Raw genomic sequence first — 20,755 nt, 5'->3', positions numbered from 1 at the left:
TTAATAGCAAAATTGGAAACCAAGTTAAGTGTCTGACAGAGGACTGTTAACTAGGTGGTAGAGTGATATGCTATGAAAAATAAAAATTCCAGGATGCCTGTGTGGTTCAGTTGTTTTAAGTGTTTGCCTTCAGCTCAGGTCATGATCCTGGGGTCCCGGGATCGAGTCCCGCATCGGGCTCCCTGCTCAGCGGGGAGCCTGCTTCTCCCTCTGCCTGCCGCTCCCCCTGATTGTGCTCAGTCTCTCTCTGACAAACAAGTAAATAAATGAATAAAGAAAAGCTTAAAAAAATAAAAATTTCATTGAATATTGCAAATTATGAAAAATGCTTATGATATATTAAACAAAAAAGCATGCCAGAAATTCATGTTCATAGGATTATCCTAGAGCAATAATTTTTAAATTTTTTCAACAATAATTGTCCACCTGTATTTTAAATTTATAGGGAAATATAATCTGCAATGCTATCTGTGGGTCAATTATCTTTTAAAATACTCTTTACTTCTCCCTACACTGTTCTCTTTCCACAGTAAATAATCACTTTATAATCATTTAAAAGGTATGAGGATTACAATGTATTACAATATAAAAGGGTTACAAGTCACACTACTGCAACTGGTAAATATATCAGCCCCTCTTCATCTTTCTGGCACCGTCTTATCTTTTTTATCCCCCCCCCCAAGATTTGCTAGTTTGAAAAAGTACAGAACCGCAACTCATTATTGTTTTAAATTTGAATTACTTAAAATTAATGAGTTCTACATTTATTTTTAGAATCTGCTCTGGCACTGAATATTTTAAGCTACCTCATTAAATAATGCAATTCATATTTGCACTCGGTTTACCTTACATTTCAGAGTATGATGCTGTGTGGGCTTGCTGGGGACAAAGGTTTGTATACATCGCTTTCCTACACTCCCTGGTGTTTTCACTGCCAATCACTCTTTCAACTGTGTATTATGGAAAATGTCTATTATACACAAAAGTTGATGAAAAAAGTAGAATGAACCCCTTGGAGCCATTCACCAGCTTCAACAATGATCCATCTGTCCAATCTTGAGTCATTTATGCCCCAAATCACTTCCACTATATTTCTTAAATTATTTTGAAGCAAATCATATAATGTGATCTGTAAATATTCCAGTTTTCTTTCTCTAAAAGATAAGTGCCTTTTGTTAAAATAAAAAAAGATAAAAGACCATTATCACACCTGAAACACATGAACAACTATTTCTTAATATCCATCATATTTTTCCAGTTTTTAAATTTCCCTTTATTTTCTGTTTCTCTCTCCCATGCTCTCTGGCTCTCCGGTTTCTTAGAAACAAGAGAAAAAAAATCCATATACTGGATTAGCAAATAGAAAAAAACCATATACTGTGATGTTACCATCTATAACTTAAAGGAAAAAAAGGTTTATTCATTTGGGGGAGAGACAGAGAGAGAGAGAGAGAATGAGCTGGAGTGAGGGACTAGGGCAGAGGGAGAGAGAGAATCTTCCATCTGAGTGTGTGGCGGGACACAGGCCTCCATCTCACCACCCGGAGATCGTGACCTAAGCTGAAACTAACAGTCAGATGCTTAACAAACTGCACCCCCATGAGCGCCCCCCCTCCCCCATGTATAAGTTTTTAATGAAAAACCAAACTCTTCTCAGTGCTTTTCTCCTTTTACTCCTAGTCAGCAAAACATGAGCCTTTTGGGAGAATATCTACTTTTGATACCTTGTCTTTCCGATGACCTGTTGTAAGGGTCACCTTCATGAGTTCCTCCCGAGTCTTCCTTTTCTATAAAGTATGGTTAACCACCCACTTCCTTTATTTCTCTCCTTCTTCCCTTCCCACTCTTTCCAACTGCTCTCCTTCTGTCTCGTTCTGCCTTGTGGCTTCAGCCTGCCCCACTAGGCAAACAATTCCAAAATCTCTGTGCCTAGGCTGACAACACAGTTGAGCTGAACTAGATCGGAAACTGCACGGACACTAGCTAGACGTTCCCCCTTGGTCGTCCTGGTGGTACCTGTGACTCGGTTTCCCCAAACGGAATGCATCTGCCAACATCCCTTCAGATCAGCTCCCCATTCTACCCTCCCAATGTCTGTCCCTGGTGTCACAATCCCTGGTGACACCTCTCCCCGTACACCTGGAGGTCAAGTCCAGTGAAGGTTTCTCTGTCTGTCCCTCCCCTTTTCCATCCTCATTTCAAGTGACAGTAGCGAAACCTTTGCAAGCACTCAGTTAAAAATAGAACTTCTCTCCAATCCAGTAATCACAGCACTGGATAGTTACTTAAAAAATTATAAAAACAGGACTTCAAAGGCATAGAGGCACCCCTGTGTTTACTGCAGCATTATTTACAATGGCCGAATTACAATGGAATATTACTCAGCCGTAAAAAAGAATGAAATCTTCCCATTTTTGCAACAACATGGATGGAGCTAGAGAGAATTATGCTAAGTGAAGTCAGTCGGAGAAAGACAAAGACCATGTGATTTCACTCCTCTGGGGAACGTAAGAAACAAACAAGATGAGCAAAGGAAAAAGAGAAAGAGAGAGAAACCAAGAACAGACTCTTAATTATAGAGAACAAACTAATGGTCGCCAGAGGGGAGGGGGGACGGGGGACATAAGTGATAGGGATCAAGGAGGGCACTTGTGATGAGCTCTGGGTGTTGTACCGAACTGTCAAATCACCGTACTGTACACCCGAACCTAATATAACACTGCATGTTCACTAGACTGCAATTTAAAATAAAATAAAACAAAATAAGAAAAAACAAACAAAAAATCACTCCCTTAAGGCCAAACCCCAGTTTTTCTCATCTATAGGCTGGTTCACTTGCACAGCATTTAGTCTCTTTTTTGCGGGGGAGGGTAAGCACGACATTTATTCACTTAGCGCATGATCTCAGTGCGCCGTGTGCCTGTGGCATGAACCATGAACTCATGACTGACCACCATCCACACTGGACAGTGTGCAGCCCACGCAGGGAAGTGAGGCCGTCAGGATAAACGTCGTCTGTCTCCTGAATTTAACTGCAGACTTCCCACTTTAACTTAAAATACACAAATCAGTGTTACCCGAGAAACTGAAACTAAATCCTATGAGTTTACCAAACTTATTTATGCTGTAAAGGTTCTTTGGCTTCTACACAAGGAGATGTAAGTCTGTTTTTAGTGGTCAGCATTCTGGATTGACTTGTGGACTTTGGACACACCAGGCAAGGTTGTCAAATGACCAGACGAAACCGGCACGGCGTCTCCAGGTGGGGGAGAAAATGCAAAGAATCTTTTTTGCGTGTTAGCCTGAGTCCTGATAGAACTAACCTATTTCTCCCACTTTTCTCCCCTGTGCTATTGGGGCCAGCTTTAGATTTATCAACAGTATCTTTCTTCTAGGGGCACCTGGGTGGCTCAGTCGGTTAGGTGTGTGACCTCGGCTCAGGTCGTGATCTCAGGGTCCTGGGATCGAGTCCCGCCTCGGGCTCCCTGCTCCTCGGGGAGTCTGCTTCTCCCTCTGCTCCTCCCCCCAACTCATGCTCTCTCTCTCAAATAAATAAAATCTTAAACAAACAAACCAATCAACCCAGTGTCTTTGTTCTATACAGCATACCATTTTTGAGCTCAAAAATTATCTAGGATGATCATGAGTTATGCCTTATTTATTTAGCCTCTTGGAGGTCCTGATTTTTAGGTTCACATGTAAAACCTGTCTTGCAGGGTGAAAAATGGAAGCAAATCTACACAGCATGGTCGACTGAGGGTTCACACTCAAAAACTGGCAGCTGCTAACCCCATCATTTCCTAGTACCGACGCTGATCTATTTTGACTCCAACCAGCCCATCATTCTGACCATGTGCCCATCGAGGAAACCACCTTCGGCCACTCTGCTAGATGGCACATCACCTCTGGACGATGTTGTCTGAGATCAAGGCAACTTCAGATCTACCTGACCCCGAGCTCCCATCGTAAGGTAGACAACTTTTTAAAAACAAAAACAAAACAAAAATTTTTTTTTTTCCAATGTGGGGCTTGAACTCACAACCCTGAGATTAAGACCTGAGCTGAAATGATGAATCAGATGCTTCACCAACTGAACCACCCAGAAGCATCCAAAAAATCTTTTTGCAGGGAGCCTGGGTGGCTCAGTTGTTAAGCGTCTGCCTTCAGCTCAGGTCATGATCCCAGGGTTCTGGGATCGAGCCCCGCATTGGGCTTCCTGCTTGGCGGGAAGCCTGCTTCTCTCTCTCCCCCTCCCCTTGCTTGTGTTCCCTCTCTCTCTGTGTTTCTCTCCGTCAAATAAATAAATAAAATCTTAAAAAAATGTTTTTATTAACTGTAGTTAAAGACGTACAGCATGAAACATCCTTTAATCACTTTTAAGGATACAGTTCAGTGGAATTAGTAAATTCACACTGTTGTGCAAATATCACCGCTGTCTGTCTCCGAAACATTTTCCTCATTGCATGCAGAACCCAGGTACCCGTGACACACTAACTCTCCGTTCCTCCTCCCTTCAGTCCCTGGCAGCCACCCTTCGACTTTCTGTCTCTTTGAACGTCTCTAGGTCTCTTGTGTAATTAGATTCATAGAATAGTTGTCCCTTTGTGTCTAGCTTACTTCGTTTAGCATATTGTTGTCTGGGTGAGAGCAGCTGATTTTATACCGTCATGGATTTAGGACCTGCGGAGTGGAGGGTGGGTGGCCCGCTGTTCTGGAGGGCATTCCCAGAAGCTTGGCCGCCTTATCCAGCCTTACGGAGGCTACGTTGGGACAAGCTCAATGAAACCCAAGCATTGTGATTCCAAGCGGAAGGGACAGAGGAACGCGATATCACAACCCAAGATCCATTTCATGGGTGGGTGTCAGCCACTGGTAGCCATAGAATTAATTTTCTTTCATATGAAATAATCCCCACCGCCACCTTTCCCCCAAGGCAGATAATGGCTAAAGGCTGAGAATGGGAACGGAGGGTGACAAATAAGGACTGAGAAAGCCTGGCCCCGTGAAGACCCTGGGGAACTATAGGAATTTGGCTTTTGGGGGACAAGCGATAAGGTCCTTCCGGGGAGGAGAGAGTAACAGGTGGGTGGAAAGCAGGTGTACAGGTGGGATCACAGACAACGGAATGAAGCATCGAGCGGAGCAGGCGTGCTCACACGTTAGAGGAGACGTAGGCACCGCAATTGCCTTCAGTTCTTTTGTAAGTACTGGAAGGATAAACACGTCGGTTGTGAGCGCTGTTCTGGAAGGCGTTAGGTTCAGCTCAGAGCCCAGGGTCCATCCCAGTGAAGGGACATGCCTGAGGTCTGTGATCCAGAGGAAACTGCTCCCCCACACCCAGCACTGAACGCGTCTCTGTCACATTTCAGGGCCGACGTTCTCAGACTCGGGGATTTCAGAGAACCGCACGTTATTTCAAATTATGCAGCCGACACTGGGTTACCAACATGTCATCTTGTTCCCCAAGACTCACATCCTTCTTTAACAATACCCCTACTTAACACAAAGAAACAAAAGTCTACCAGCCACATTCAACTTCCGCCCACTGCTGTCATCATTACCAAACAGGATCTTTCTTTAGTTGCGGAACATCGGGAGGAAATAAATACTTTGAATAAAGATCTGCCGCGGTATGCTGAACACACTCAGATTTATGAAAAGCCTTTTACATGGTTCTTGCTTTTCCCATTTCACCAGAGACTGGCTGAAGTTCATCATGGAGCTGACTGCTGGCTTAGAACATTCTGGAAGCCCACATCAATCTTACTGCTGCTGTGTGCGCTAAGTTCTGCCATGTATATACGATTCCATCGGGTTCTCACAAGAACCCCTGTATGCAAATGAGCGATCCAGGAGGCAGAGAAATTAAGAAACTAACCCGAGGCTGCATAGCCAGGGAAAGAGCTGAGTTTTTGGAAGCCCGGGGTCTTCTGCTTTGTGAGTCGGGGCAGGGGTTCTCAACCATAGCAGTTAAAATTTTGTCATCTACTTGAGTCTCCCCCATAGCTTCTCCCTCCCAATGTCTGATTCAAGAAATCAGTTGGGGGAAATGTTAAAAAGCTACTGATGCATTTGTTGGGGTGCCTGGCTGGGTCCGTTAGTAGAACAGGTGACTCTTAATCTTGGGGTTGTGAGTTCGAGTCCCACGTTGGGTGTAGAGATGACTTACAAATAAAATCTTGAAAAAAATCTACCAATATATTTGTTGAAAGATAGGAAAGAAGGGGTGGAGGGAGACAGGGAGGGAGGAAACCACACCATATCCTATACCTTCAGATCATCTAGGTTTGATGGCAGCGGGCCAGGTTTGAGAGAAGAGACACCCGTTTGTCCAGAAAAGCTGTTTTTGACAGGAGACAAAGGGGTATTGCTCAGTGGTGTTGAAGTAGAGTTTGGATTTCTGACCATCTGTTCCTTTGGCTCCCTGAAAAACAAACAGAAAAGAGGCACTTAAAATACAGCCAAATAGATATATGGGGGTGTAACGCCATGATTTACAATAAGAAATGACACATTTGGTCCTTGTCCTTCCTTCTGGTACAGAGTTCCTAAAGTCCTCGGAGTCTCCTAAGTGACGGGAGCCACGGGGGTGTCGTCTGTCACGCAGGCGAGGTGACGTCGTGAAAGCCCCAAGGTCACCTAAGGATGGGGGCCGGATGCCTGAGAACCAGCCCTGTGATTTGAGCTGGAAACTTCCAGTCCTACCCCCCTGACCCCTCGGGAGAGGAGCCGGGCTGGAAGTTGGGTTGTTCACCAATGACCAATGGTTTAATCAATCAGGCAGCCCTGCTAACACCTCAAAGAACGGAGTTCGGGATTTCCAGTTGGTGAACCCAGGGAGCACGACGAGAGTGTCACACTTGGGGTGGCGGGGGCAGGGAAGCGTCTCGTCCTTTCCCCATCCCTTGCCCTGCGCATCTCTTAAATCTGGCTGTTCCCGAGTAACATCCTTTTATAATAAACCGGGGGTCTAGTAAGTCAAGTGTTTCTCTGAGTTCTGGGAGCTGCTCTAGCGAATTCACGGAACCCGGGGAGGAAATCGTGGAAACCTCTGACCTATATAGCCCAGGCCACCAGAAGCCCAGGTCACAACGTCTAGGCTTGCGATGGGGATCTGAAGTGGGGGAAGGTGGGGGTAGTTTTGTGGGACTGAGCCCCTCACCTGTGGGATCTGATGCTCTCTGTCCAGGCAGATGGTACCAGAATTGAGTGGAATTGCAGGGCACCTGGCTGGTGATGTGGGGAAAGCTGCCTCCCCCCCACCAACACTGGAATTGGGTGGCCAGAACTTTTAGTGGGTAACTTGCATTTATTTTTTATTTTACTTTACTTTATTTTATTTTATTTTAAAGATCTTATTTATTTATTTGACAGACAGAGATCACAAGTAGGCAGAGAGGCAGGCAGAGAGAGAGAGGGAGAAGCAGGCTCCCTGCTGAGCAGAGAGCCCAATGTGGGGCTCGATCCCAGGACCCTGGGATCATGACCTGAGCTGAAGGCAGAGGCTTTAACCCACTGAGCCACCCAGGTATCCCGGGTAACTTGCATTTAGATCAGGTCACGTGCTAATGGCCTGCAAGGATCAGGCAAGAAATCAATCAGCAGGAGAGGCAGGTTGAAGACATAAACTGGGCAGGCTCAGTGCCAAGGGGCAAGTGACACTCCAGATGAGTCCCAGGGAGACAGGAGGGAGCGGTAGAGACTCTGGCATAGGGGAGAGTGTCCTGCAGGGCAGGAGTACCCCATAAAGCATGGTTGTATTCAGCTCTCAGCATCAGTGCCCACACAACCTGAGGCTGAGCAGACACAGGTGCAGGAACCCCTGCCCTAAATTTAGAGTTGAAGGGAATGGCCACTTGAAAGGTGACTGCCATGGGAGTGCCGTCTTGGGACCCCCAGACTCAATCTTTGGGGCTGGCTGTCACTCAGTCACTCAGGTCTGTTGCTTCCTAAAGCATATGGGCCAGGCAAATCCAAGAAACAGAACCACCCTGACACGGTTTCTCCTCTCGTCCATGATTCAGTCTGACAGCGCTAATCCTTTCTCTTTTCCCAGCGATACCTCCTCACAGGGCTTCGATTTCCTTGCTTCCCCCCCGGCCTTCTGCTCCTGAAAAGGTGGGCATGGTTCCTAAGTAGAGCCCTATTCCAAACCTACCAGATGAGGACGGGGCACCATCGGGGACTTGCTGCGGTCCCAGGTGCCGGCCCTGTGTGCCTGGGACATGGAGCAGCCCTCCCCAGCCGGCCTCTGCTCGCCCCCGCTGCCCTGGGCCCTCCCGACTCACTTGAGCTGAGCTTGGTGAATCCCCGGGTAGCCGAGCCGGTGCTGCTGCTGCTGCTGCTGGCTCAGGATCTGGAGCTGCAGGAAGAGCTGCTGTTGCTGGAGCAGCCGGGCGTAGGCCGAGTCCATGGGCGGCGGGGACTTCTCCGCCTTCTGGTCCGGCGGGATGTACTGGTGGTATTTGAGCTTCTTCACCTTGGGCTTGGGGTCCTTGGGCTTTTTGTGGCGGTTCTTACTGTCGCTCAAGGACTTGGACTGCAATAGGGGGGAAGAGATGGCAGGTGCTTTAGGTGGGGGTGGGGGGTGGGGGCGGCTGGGTGTCATGGCTAGATCGCAAGGAGGTTCTGCTGTAACGGGCTTCGTCGAGTCCCGGAGATACAACAGAGCAAAGGCACAAAGCGCAGTGAGATCTTGGGGACTGAGGCTTACCTACTGCAGGTGCCTCACTCTAGAGTGGGGAGGGGGGAATATGACTCTCAGAAGGGGCTCCAGGGCAGAGTAAGACGGAAGCCTGGGTCTCGGCTAGGGGACGTTCCTCGGCTGAAACCGACAGACGGACACGATCTGATCCTGAGATGGAGTTGTGAGGGAGTTCCTCCCTCCGTATACACGAAATCACCTTTAGTGAGACCCTCAGGAAATTGGCTTTATGAAGGACATCTCCTTGGATGAAATTAAGCTTGTCTTTGATGCGGATTTTTGCAGATCTGGGCGGAAAAGTAAGATAGCCTCCCCCTTCCACCACCACGTCACATATGGATGTAACCCCAGGAACTGACAGCCTCTGAGATCATGATACTTGACTTACCCTGAGAAAGGTGAGTGTCCCCCCCACCCCACCCCCCACCCCCCACCCCCACTGCCCCCAGGGATCCTTCTAGAAAGATACTAGAGACATAAGGACAGGTCTCAAAGGATTACACCTATACCTGTAACCTACTCCTGAAATCAAAAGGCCTCCCTATTTTAGGAGAGAGTAGACCATGACTGTCATCAGCTGAAAAAAAAAAAAAATCTTAGTTTTCCAGCCCTGACTTTAGGGAAGCCTCTGATGGATGTCTGACAAGCAGCTTGAGAATTTGGGGCAAGGCGCAGCGGGAGCCGTGATACCAGCGTCGTCCACGAGAGGGAGCTCCAGAACACCTGGCAGGCAGGTTCCCACGGGGCAGCTTCCCCTTTTTAACCACAAAACACACTTCTGAAAAGTGACCTGTCCAAATCGGTCTACAACTTCCATTTCTCTGACTCAGCGTGTCCTACCCCCGAAGCCTGTTCTGTGTTTTCTCAAGGAGGCTTCTTCGCGGGAAGTATTAAATACAGAGCACAAGAATCTCCACATGCTTGGTGGTTCAATTTCTCCCCCTCCTCCATCGATTAGCATTCTGGCTAATTAATCAGTCTTCTGGGCTCCCTGGGAATCTCCACGGGGCTCCTGCCATCAGCTCCGCCCTGCTTTGTTCGAGCTCAGCGTCTTTTCCCATCTCACCCTACGACTTGCCTCCTTGTCTGGGGAGCTGCAGGCCAGTTAGGGATAGGAGCTCTCTCTCCGTGTTGCCTTCCTACAGGGACGCTGAGCATTCCAGAAGTTACTCCAGCTGGACCGCTTTCTTTGGAGAGCAGAAGGCAAAGCCTACAGAACCCACGGGAATCCTGATTCCATGGACCTGTATCAGTCTATACTCTTTTTGAAACCAGAATCTACAAGGTGGTAAGTTAGTCTGATGTTTCTCTCTCTCTCTCTTTTTTCTATTTTCTGCCTAGAACTGCATGGCCAAAGGGAGGGGAGCACATTCATTTCTCTAAAGCAGAGATGAATACAAGATGCAGTGGTTTCAAATCCAGGCACAGATGCGTAAAGTAGGTTAGTGTAGTGCAAGAGGGCATGGTGTGGTCTGTGGCTAAAGGTCTGTGACTTTTTTTTTGCAAGAAGGCATTCTGATTCAAAGCTGCTCGTGCCCTGGGCCTGCCCCACAGGGCAGAAGCCTACAATCTGTTTGCCTGCCCCGCAAAGACAAAGTCCCAAACCCCCTCTGTCATAGAAGACTGTTCGCCCAACCGCCTGACCCCTCCCACCCAAGAGCTTACCCCTCCCACCTCTTTTCCTTGTGATTTCCTGCTGCCTGCAGTTCCCTCCTGCACCTGCTACCTGACTCGGGATTCTCCTCTGAGTCCGGCTCACACCCCAGCTTCCCCGAGAAGCCCTTCCCAATTCACAGTAAGGTCTCTCACGGGCAGTCTCATACAGCGTTTTGAGGATGTCTGATAATGGTCGCACCGCAGCAAGCCTTGCTCAGGGGCTGGGGGAGACTGAAGTCCAGCCCCTCTTCTGCTTCCTGCGCTACTGGCCCTGATGGAGGCGGTGCTCCGTCCCTCCCCCCAGAAAGGGGACTCTCATTCTCTATTGTGGTAAAACACAAGTAACAGGAAAAAAAAAAAAAAAAAACCCAGTAACTATTTTAAAGTATAAATGCACGACATTGGGCAAGCTTCATCACTATGTAGTTCCAGAACCTCTTCACACCCCAAAAGGATTCCCCATCCCCCAGGAAGCAGCCTGTCCTCATTCTCCTTCTTGGGGTCCCCAGACACTGCTCCTCTGTTCTCCATGTCTGTGGACTTGCCGGTTCAAAGTGGCTGATAGAAATGGAATCCTACACGATGAGGCCCTTCATGTCTGGCTTCTTTCTTTCAGCATCATGTTTTCAGGCTCATTTCTGCAGCAGGACTTCATTCCTCTTTATGAGTGAGGGACACCCCATTGTGCAGGCAGGCCACACACGGACCCATCCTTCCGCTGATGGACACCTGGGTTTGTCCCAACTTCTAACTACTGTGGCTAGTGCTGCCGTGAATATTCACTTCCAAGATCTCGTTAGAACACCTGTTTTTCAGTTCTGTGGAGCATATACCTAAGCAGAGGAAATTCCGGGTCCTATGGTAATTCTGGGTTTAAGTTTTTTGAAAACACCATGCTGTTTTCTGTAGTGGGCGCTCCATGTGTGACAGCTCCAATCTCTCCACATTCTCACCGATACTTGGAATTTATCAGGATAGCCATCCCAGCGGGTGTGAAGTGGTATTTTGTTGTGAGTTTGAATTTTGTTTCTCTGGTGACTAATGACACAGAGCACCTTTTCGTGTACTTATTGGCAATTTATTTATCTTTAGTGAAATGTCTATTCAGTTCCTTTGTGGCCCATTTTTTCTTAGTTTCTACAGCACTGTATGGGTTAGTGTTGGCTGTGACACTCAGACTATAGGCTTCTTGAGTGCAAGAATCATGGTGTGTGTGTGTGTGTGTGTGTGTTAAGATTTTATTTATTTTGAGAGAGAGCACAAGTGAGGGGGGAAGGGCAGAAGGAAAAGGAGAAGCAGGCTCTCCTTTGAGAAGGGAGCTCGATGGATGTGGGGCTTGATCCCAGGACCCCATGATCACAACCTGAGCCAACGGCAGACACTCAACCTACTGAGCCACCCAGGTGCCCCAGGAATCATGTTTTACTCAGCTTCGATATATACCTTCTAGGAGCCTAAAACTGTGAACCTGTGAACACCTTTCCCTTACGTAGGATTTTACAGTTTTGGGATATTCTTGTGCATTCTCTCAGTAGTCTTATAGGTACCTTACGACGTCAATAGGGAAGGGATGTTTCCCCCGAGCTGGGCTGCTTCCTTCTTTGAGAAGCCCTCGCTTCCTTTAGAGATGATGAATAGCAAACAACCGTGAATTCATAGACAATGACCCATCAGCAGGGAGACTGGCTCTCATGGAAATGACCATTCCCGCGAGATCAGTTAAACGTGTCAATCCTGCTCGTTGCTGAAACTGACCTGTCCTTCCTCTGGGCGACTATCATGCACTGAGGTTGCAGGAGGTACTCACTTGACTTAGACAAAATTTAAACACATTGGAAACAGTAACAAAATGTCTCCTTGGACCCGGCAGTAGAAATTACGCAAGCCATCTCCTTCCTCCACCAGCCATGAGCAAAGTTCACCGACAGGTAATGTCAAAGCTGCCGGGCTGAGTGAATTGCAAATGAGGTTTAAACCACTTAGGGAGTGAGTTTGAGGCAAGATTCAGGGACGTTTACAGGAAACTGAAAGTCCTGCCATCCACTTCTGTGTATATGAGTGTAGTGGAAGGGATTCTGAGACTCTTACTTTAACACCGAATCTTATGATCTTTTGGAAAAGTTTTCATGAGAGACTTCTCAGCTGGCTTTAAGGGGTGACCCTGGAGCTGAGATAATTTGCCCCAGACTGATGAGAAGTCATTTGGGAGAGGGGCGCCTGGGTGGCTCTGTCATTAAGCACCTGACTCTTGATTTTGGCTCAGGTCATCATCTCATGGGGGCTCTGTGCTCAGTGGGGTATCTGTTTGAGATTCTCTCTCTCCCTCCCCCACTGCTCCTCCCCTCAACTCTGAACAAAACAAAACTAGTAAGTTGTTTGGGATAGAATATTATAAGAAAACCAAACGATTACGAGCAGGCAGTTAATTAGTAGGAGGAGAGAGTTCTTTGTGAACTAATAAATATAATGCAGAGGAAAGTTAACCAAGAATCGGCTATGATGCTTATGGTCTACTGTGCAGACAACCCCTCCCTTTATCTTCAAAGGGAGCCGGGCTTAAATGATTGAGGTATTACATGATCCAAAGCCTTCAGATCTGCTTCTCCTACATAAAACTCAACTCCACCTCTCACCTAATTGATGACATTTACAAATCCTATGTGTGTTCCCATCAGCTGCGTCTTCCTCTAGGCTGACCTTATGAAGTCTTTTATGTCAGGCACACATGGGCTGAGCTGTAATTCCAAAGAAATGCAAGCACGTGGGTTTCTCTTCTGCAGGAAAGACCCATGGCCGTGTCTGCACAGATTAACAGACTCTTGGTCCGCATACATGCATGGCGCCTTTCTCCTCTCCTGACTTGCGGTGCTCCCGGTAGGCTGAGCCTACGCACAGGTCCATGTGACTCTCCTCCCTGACTCCCACTGAACCACCACACCTAGGCCCAAAAGCTCTGCTCCCAGCTGGCTCATGGAGCGAGCGGTCAGGCAGGTGCTGGGGGGATGGTCTGTCCCTACCTTTACGGCAGCGTGCACAGTGATCGGGTTGCCAAGAGGGCCGAGCCCCTGCTTCCCCGTGTCTGACTGGCTGCTGGGCTGGGAGGCTGAGTCTTTCCTGTCATTTTCGGAGCCAGAAGAATGATCCTGAAATCCAAATTTCAGCATGAGTCGGATGCAGGAGGAAAACTGTAAGACGCAGAAATAGAGTCAAGTCCTTTCCTCCCTCCACTACCACATCCATAGCTCTGCTGTTCCCGTCTGCACTTCATGTCCAAGTCCATATCCAAGTCCACATGACCTCCCCGGGAAAAGGAATCATTCATATATATATGATATAGTATGATAGAATATGTCAACCAACTCAGGTCACTTCTGAGAGCTAAAGGGGTTGTCATTCATCATCATTCCAGAAGACAAGAATAGAAATGGCCTGTTCAACACCATCCCAGACAGCTGGTCCCCCTGTGAAGGGTTCCACCTGTGACAAGGTCCACCTGTTGGACTTGCTAAGGAGACTGATAAGAAATGGAAGAGGGAGGGAGGAGTCGGTGTAGGAATCTGGGGAGGAAAGTAGGACCAAAACAAACAAACAAAAAAAAACCCTCGATAAAAATGGTGTTAGCACATGGACGGAAAATGCACGCGTATGTGTATATGTGTGTTTCTGGGTCTATATGTTTGTAAACGTGCATATGTGCATATGTATGTGTCTATATGTTTCTATGTGTGTGCATGTGTATATGCATGGGTCTGCATATACGTGAATGTGTGTATATGTGGGAGTTTGTACATGCATGTTACAAGTATGTGCATGTGTACAGATATGTGTGTTCATGTATATTTACACACACATATGTCGTTGGGCATGTGTGCGTGTATACGGGGGTGTGTGCAGGTAGTGTCCTGAACAGCCTTTAGGAGAGACAGGTTTCTGTATGTGGAGGACTGGGGAAAAGGAGTAACTGTCTTCTCTGTCCCTCTGTCCCTCTTAACCATACCTCTTAACCGTCCCTCTCCAGCAATCCGATCCTGTGACCAAGAGGGACAGGGGATGCACGTGCTCTCCCTCCTGGAGATTCTCTGCCCTTTCCTGAGCCCTGGCACTTGCAAAGTCCTGGAGAACCCTTTCCCCTCGAGCCTCAGTGTCCTGATCCGCTCACTGGGGCTTCTGGGTGTAATGACAAAATGGTTTTTGCCCTGAGCCTAGCATTGCCCCAGGCTCATTCCCTCTGACCCCTTCTCCTGGCTGGGTGAAGCAGAAAAGAACTTGTCTTCTCCTGAACCCATTCTTCAATCAGAAGCTGAGGAATTTACCCTCAGAATAATAGATACGAGAGATCCGAAATACTGTTTGCTGTTATCAGAGAAGCGGGGCTGCGAAGGCCGGCTGTGGCAGGCAGAGGGAACACGCTTCCGTATAACCCAGGCACAATGAATGTGCGGCTATTTCCGCTCTGTTTGCTCGCGGCTTCTCCCAGTCCACACCATCTCCTTAGCGTGCCAGCTTCGCTCGCTTCAAGGTGTGCAGAAGGGCAAGACGACGGCTAGGAAGTGGCACGGTTTCCAGAACCGGTCTCTGCCATGAGCACTACCCAAGCTGTGCCTGATACCCCTCTGGCAATGTGCAGCGGAAGCCACGTTTCAAACACAACATCGAATTTCAGGGCACCCCGAAATTCCCGTGAAGCTGGCAGGACCCGACTCTCCCTAAAAGGGAGGCTCTCTGCAGCGTCCGTGGGTAGGAGGAGGACACATCTTGCTGCTACACCTGTGCAACTCCTTCCCCCTTGTGTATGTGTGTGCGTGTCTGTGTGTCTGTGTGTGCACGTGTGTGTGTGTGCACGTGCGTGTGCGTGTGTGTGTGCACATGCCCACACAGATCTCCTCCTAGGGGCTGCAGGAATACTATCACACAAGGCTGCTAGGCTGAGGAAAGCCCCACCAAGCTATGCTCAGACTGGGCTGGAGGTGGACCTGGCAGTGGTTGGGCAGGTAGAAGTCTGTAAGGGAAGAACCATCTCGGGGCTCCCTGCCATGCAGCCCATCAGCCCTTACTGCTCTGCCCTCCCCAGGACCCTTAGAGATGCCTCCGTGCGTGGAAAGCCTGTGGGCTTTGAAATCGGTCCTGCTCTGGCACATTCTATCCGGGAGATCATCATGACTCATCTGATCTCACGGAGTCTCTTTGTATTTGTCCATAAATTTGGCAGATAAAAGGCATGCACTTGGCAGAGCGGACACTTCAAGAGGAAGTCAAAGGGTTATAGTCCCGAGGGTTCTCTTTTGGGGTCTTCTAGAGGTTTTGGCCACCGCACACAGATCGCTGGACTGGATGGGGACAAAAGAGGCATGAGGTTCGAGTGCCATCAAGAGACATCGTAGGGGTCTCTATGCAAAACCAAGGGTGGCAGTGTGCTTTTAAGCCCGTGAAGACAACACAGGCTGAGGTGGGGTTTGTTTACCTGGACGGGCCCCAGAGGACCTGCCAAAGGGGTCTCTGAGGCTTTCGTGTCTGCAGGGCATCCCGCTGATCCCTGGGGGTCTTCGCTCCGAGCCTGGTCTGGAGAAAGCCCGTCACTGCTGCTATCCTCTTCGAAGGCAAATGCATCTGCCGATTTGGAGAAACTCACCTGGTTACCTGATGGGGTAAAACCCAAGAATGGGGTCAGTGGCTAAGGCACATCGAAGGGCTTTCTGGAAATGCTTCGCTGTGTCCTCCCTACCAGGAGCGCACACATCTGTCTCCTTCGATCTGTTTCTAGCGCAAGGTAAGAGCGAAGACAGGTTTTAACTTTATGTGGCGTCTCCTCGATTTACTCCAAATGGGAACTCGTGTTTATAAAAGGGACATGTCCGGCAGGGAAGAATGCAGGGTGTATTAAAGGTCTCCCGTCGCTTGTTCAAGTTTATCTTCAGGTTTATCTGTTCCTGCCCATTTTTGGTGCGAGCCCGGTTCTCTTTCTGAAACACAGTCAGGGAAGATGAAGGAAAGAAAGGGGCTACTGGATACAGGACGAGGCCAAAGGAGATCGCAGTGGGAGGAAGCCCGTCTCCCTCAGGTTCTATGAGACATAGAGCGGAGATGACAAGGGGCCCCCAGCATCATGTTCAAATACAAAGCAGGGCACACAGCGCACACTGTGTCGCAAACTTCGTTCTTTGGGATAAGCCAGACCTGCTACTGAGTCCCAATTCCTAAATGTCAGAATTAGCTCTTGTCGCCACGGTCACAAACCCCCTATCAACGAACGCGTGGCTGTTTATAAAAGCCATAAATATGTCCCAGAAACTGCAGCGTGATCATATTGTTATTATTATTTGGGTTTTCTTTGTATACCTCCTATCTCTGTGTCTATTTTGGAAACCCTCAACAGCTGGAAAGGCAGAAATTCTTCCTGAGCAGCCTGCGTGGCCTTTGGAGGGGACCGGGTTCATCGGCTTGGGGGAAGGGGCTATCCAATCAGGTGGGACTACAATGCCATCTTTATACGTCCCTTATGGTTTGTGTGTGTTTTTTGTTTTCTTTTCTGTTTTGTTTTTGAACATTGCCGAACTGTATCTGGCTTATTATCTAGCTCCTCAGTACACGATGTGCTCAGGCCCCAGAAACGCTTCTGACCCGACCCCAGGCTCGGCTCTTCTAAAGGAATTTAGGTATTATCAGGAAGTTTCCCAGCCCGGCAATCTGCAATCACACGGACAAGAACTTTTGACTCCTGCTTTGGGCAGATAAGAGAGGGGGGCTTTCGCGGTGGAGATTGGAAAAGCAGCAAGGAGCGGCAAGAAATGGAACAAACGTGGGTTGGGGCTTGTCATCACTACCACTCCTGGTCTCTGTCACGGACCCTCCAGACATCCAAGTGTCAAAGCAGGAAAGAGCCAGAAGGGACACGGCAGGTGGAAATTCCAGTAGCTGCTCCCTCCACCCCCAGCCCTGGGCACCCCACTAACCTGGAAGGACTTGGGGACCAGCCTGGCTGGTCCACCCCTTCAAGGACTGTTTTTAAACTCGTGATTGCTTTTCTGTGATGGCAGACGTAATAGTTACTTACCAGAACCTCTCATACCGTAGGAAGATGCTTAACATATAAATCCATCCCACTTCCTGCTAATGATTTGGTGACTCTTCTAGATCTAGTTCTATCCATGTAACAAAATATACACACAGGTGCAGAATATTTCACTTACACGGGACTTGTGAAATAGACCTTCTGAAACTTGCTTTATTCTTGTTACAATGTTACTTAGAGTTCTTTCCTTGGGAACATGCAGAGATAGTCCTCTCTCTCTCTCTCTCTCTCTCTCTATATATATATATATATTTATGTATATATATTTTGGTAATAGTTACACAGGACTCCATTGTATTGTTGGAAACTTTATTTTTCTCCTGTTTTCAGAGGTGTCCTTTTCTAAAGCATAATAAAAAATGTGAAATAAGAAAAAAGTACAGAGAATAATGTAAAAGATTTGTTTACTGATTACCTGAAATACATAAATTTTAGCCTTTTTGGATATTTACATCAGCAACCCATTCGTTTCCTGAGAGAGGGGTTTCCTTCGGTATTTGATAAATGCCAACTTTTTAATTGGAGATCGGGGGTCAATCTTCCCCCCCTCCAGTACTCTCAAACACTCCCCTTTCTATTTTAAGAATCCAGCCTTACACCCTTCTCTTCTCTTACAGGGGACCCTGGGCTCTACACATACACCTTTATTTGTCAGTGAAATTTCAAGTCCTACCTCTGCTGGTGGAATTAAAGGCTTGGTCCCTGTTCAAAGGCTTACAGATGTTATTAAGGGCCAGGGAGGTTGGTGGGGGACCTTAAGCCTCCCCCCCCCCCCCCCAGAAATCACAGCATCGTGCTGGGTGTGTCTGGCACATGCCCTGGGACAACATCACTTCCATCCTCAGAGAACCCTTCATGTGAGTGTGTTGGTCCCTTGGGGCCAACAGGGTCAGGGTCCTGCAGGACAGGACCCTCTATCCGAAAGCTCTATCGTATTCCCTCCTGACGTCCCCCAGTCTAACTGGATAGAGAGCTTCTCCATGAGAGCTGATACTCCAGGGGACCGCGACTCCCCCAGCCCACGGACCCCCACCATCTCACCCACACCCACGTGGAGCGGATATCCCATCGCAAATATGCCACACATCAGAGGAGGTTCCTTGAATCGCAAAGGCGTCCGAACATTCTAGCACGTGAGGAGGACACTTAAAAGAGGCAGGCAGGGAGAGAGAGGGGGAGGATGGTTTCTTACCGGCAACATCCCACTTTGTGTCAAACGGAGCGATGACAAACGATAAAAATAGTTTTCTTTTCTTTTTTCTTTTTTTTTTTTTTAACCAGGAATTTACTTAATGGTGGTGATAGTAACAAAAAGCATCAACTTTGTTGGGTCTCATTGTGGTCCCATGAGTCAGAGGAAGGCTCATTTTCTCATTTTCTCATCACTGTTTTGGGGACGAGGACATGTAAGGTCTAACGCCCCATCGTATAGGGACTGAGCTGAGACAGTCCCTGTCTGAGGCAGTGTGAATGCTCAGAGCCACCAGCAGAGGGAAGGCAAAATCCACTACCCTCCCTGGAAAGCATCACGTAGCAGCCTGCCCTTCAGGGAACACCCACCTGCTGGGTAAGGGAATGGGGGAGGTAGCTGAGAAAGTGCCCTTCCTTTTCCTGCACACAATGCACTAAGGATAGCTCCAAACTCCACAGCCTTTTGTACTTGAGGTTTTGTAAGGGACTGATGGTGACACCAGGGTCGAGGACGCAGAAGCCGGGACATTCAGGGAAGGGCTTTCCCTGGCTATTTTGTTCCCATCCAGCTTTCCCACTGTGGGAGAAGGAGTGAAGCGGAAGTAAAATCAGATGTGATGCCGAGAAGAGCTGATCTCCATGGGGTCACCACTGGGGACATTTGTCAAGGACTAGAACCACCTGGCCAGGGCCATCCAGGACAGACGGAGGAGATCTCAATGTGGAGAAGGTCCAGGAGACTCTCGGAGGCGGCGGGATTGGGTCGAGTGTGAAATGACCACCAGCCATGGACAGGACGACACAGGGGGGGGGGACATACTTGACCTTCATGGCAGGGGAGGGGGGTTGGCGAAAGGAAAGTTAATGGAGTGGTGAACAGCAGAGTGGCAATGGGCGGGGAGGAAGAGATCCCCCCGTCAGGGGACAGAATTATTTTGGGAGCCAATCCCTGGAGAGACACAGCTTCCAGGAGTCTACTTTAATCAAGTGACAAGCAATCATTTAAAGAGGTTTTTCTGCCCAAGTCAATGGAGAAGCCGTGCGTTCATGGAACCTCATATAGGGAGTTGTTTACACCAGCATAATGCCTGCAGGCCAGGGGCCCTCTTTCTGGGAGCCCTACTGACTTCCAATCTCCTATAAAACTCTAACCATCACGGTTCAGCAGAACCAGTGGCCAAAGTACAAGTAAGATGTAACTGAGCCGAATAATGTCCAGAGGGAAGCAGATACTTCTCTTTCTGTAAGAGTAAAACCCCACAGCAGCGGGAAGGAATAACAAAACAAGTTACCAAATGGAGGGCGATTTCATAATGGGGCATGTGAGGAGTCTGGCTTCCAGGGGAGAGCCATAAAATGTTCAATTCTCTGACTTTTAATGGGAAACGTAAAAAGACTTATTAAAAAAGTAGGCACTTTTCTGAAGAGAGCTATGGGGATACGTGTGTGACTTCACTCTAGAATCAGTTACAGGAGAGCGAGTGGGACGGGGAAGAGGAAGGGGAGGACAAGGGAAGAGAAGCAACGTGGGGAGAAGAACTGGAGGGGTCCAGGGGTCAGAATCCAGAGCGCGCTGGACAATCAGATGCAGAAGCAGAAAAGGAATCTGAGAACCACACCATATACAGGGGCCTTAGAAATGTGCTCGACTTGCTACTTCACTGTGAGTGGATATACACAAGGGCCCCACACAGAACTCCTACTTGTCTCATCTCTAAAAGGCCCATGTGCCAGGTCAGAATACACCATTGAGAACCATGTTGTTATTGTGTCGACACAAAGACCCTGCCTTGGGGGCCCCTGCCAATCGCCACCATCTCGGGCTACAAGTGGCTTGGATTTGTGACCAAGTAGCTTAGAGTAAGCCCCCACACGGCTGCACTCCCACAGCTCAGTCCCTTTTGGCAGGAGAAACAGAACAGCAGAGAGGCGCGGGTAGCCAAAGGCAGTGGCTTCCTTTAGAGATGATGAATATGGTGTCTGTTAAGCGTGGTCAGTAAGAACTTCAGTTCTGGACTCCAGATGGCTTGGTTTGTTTCTTGGTCCTGCCCCTTCAGTTCTAGTGTCTGCTGGCAAATTACTGAACCCCCGAGAGCCTCAGTGTCCCCACCTCTAAGATGAAAACAGCAGCCACA

General features: G+C 48.3%; 1 protein-coding gene across 5 annotated transcripts in view; it reads right to left on the bottom strand.

The window, feature by feature from the left end:
- Positions 1–20,755, bottom strand: part of MYOCD (myocardin) — a 97,711-nt gene that overhangs the window by 13,571 nt on the left and 63,385 nt on the right. For all 5 annotated transcript variants that reach the window (XM_082708452.1, XM_082708453.1, XM_082708456.1 and 2 more), the window contains 4 exons: positions 15,822–15,997; positions 13,378–13,503; positions 8,289–8,539; positions 6,271–6,424 (listed from right to left, as the gene is read on the bottom strand). In XM_082708452.1, the coding sequence (XP_082564578.1) occupies positions 6,271–6,424; positions 8,289–8,539; positions 13,378–13,503; positions 15,822–15,997 (707 nt within the window). The remainder of the gene's footprint in view (positions 1–6,270; positions 6,425–8,288; positions 8,540–13,377; positions 13,504–15,821; positions 15,998–20,755) is intronic.

Source organism: Mustela nivalis, assembly GCF_964662115.1.
Source record: "Mustela nivalis genome assembly, chromosome: 17".
Classification (NCBI taxonomy): Eukaryota; Metazoa; Chordata; class Mammalia; order Carnivora; family Mustelidae; genus Mustela; species Mustela nivalis.
Note: the sequence above shows the minus strand (reverse complement) of the source record. Positions and strands in the feature narration are given on the sequence as shown.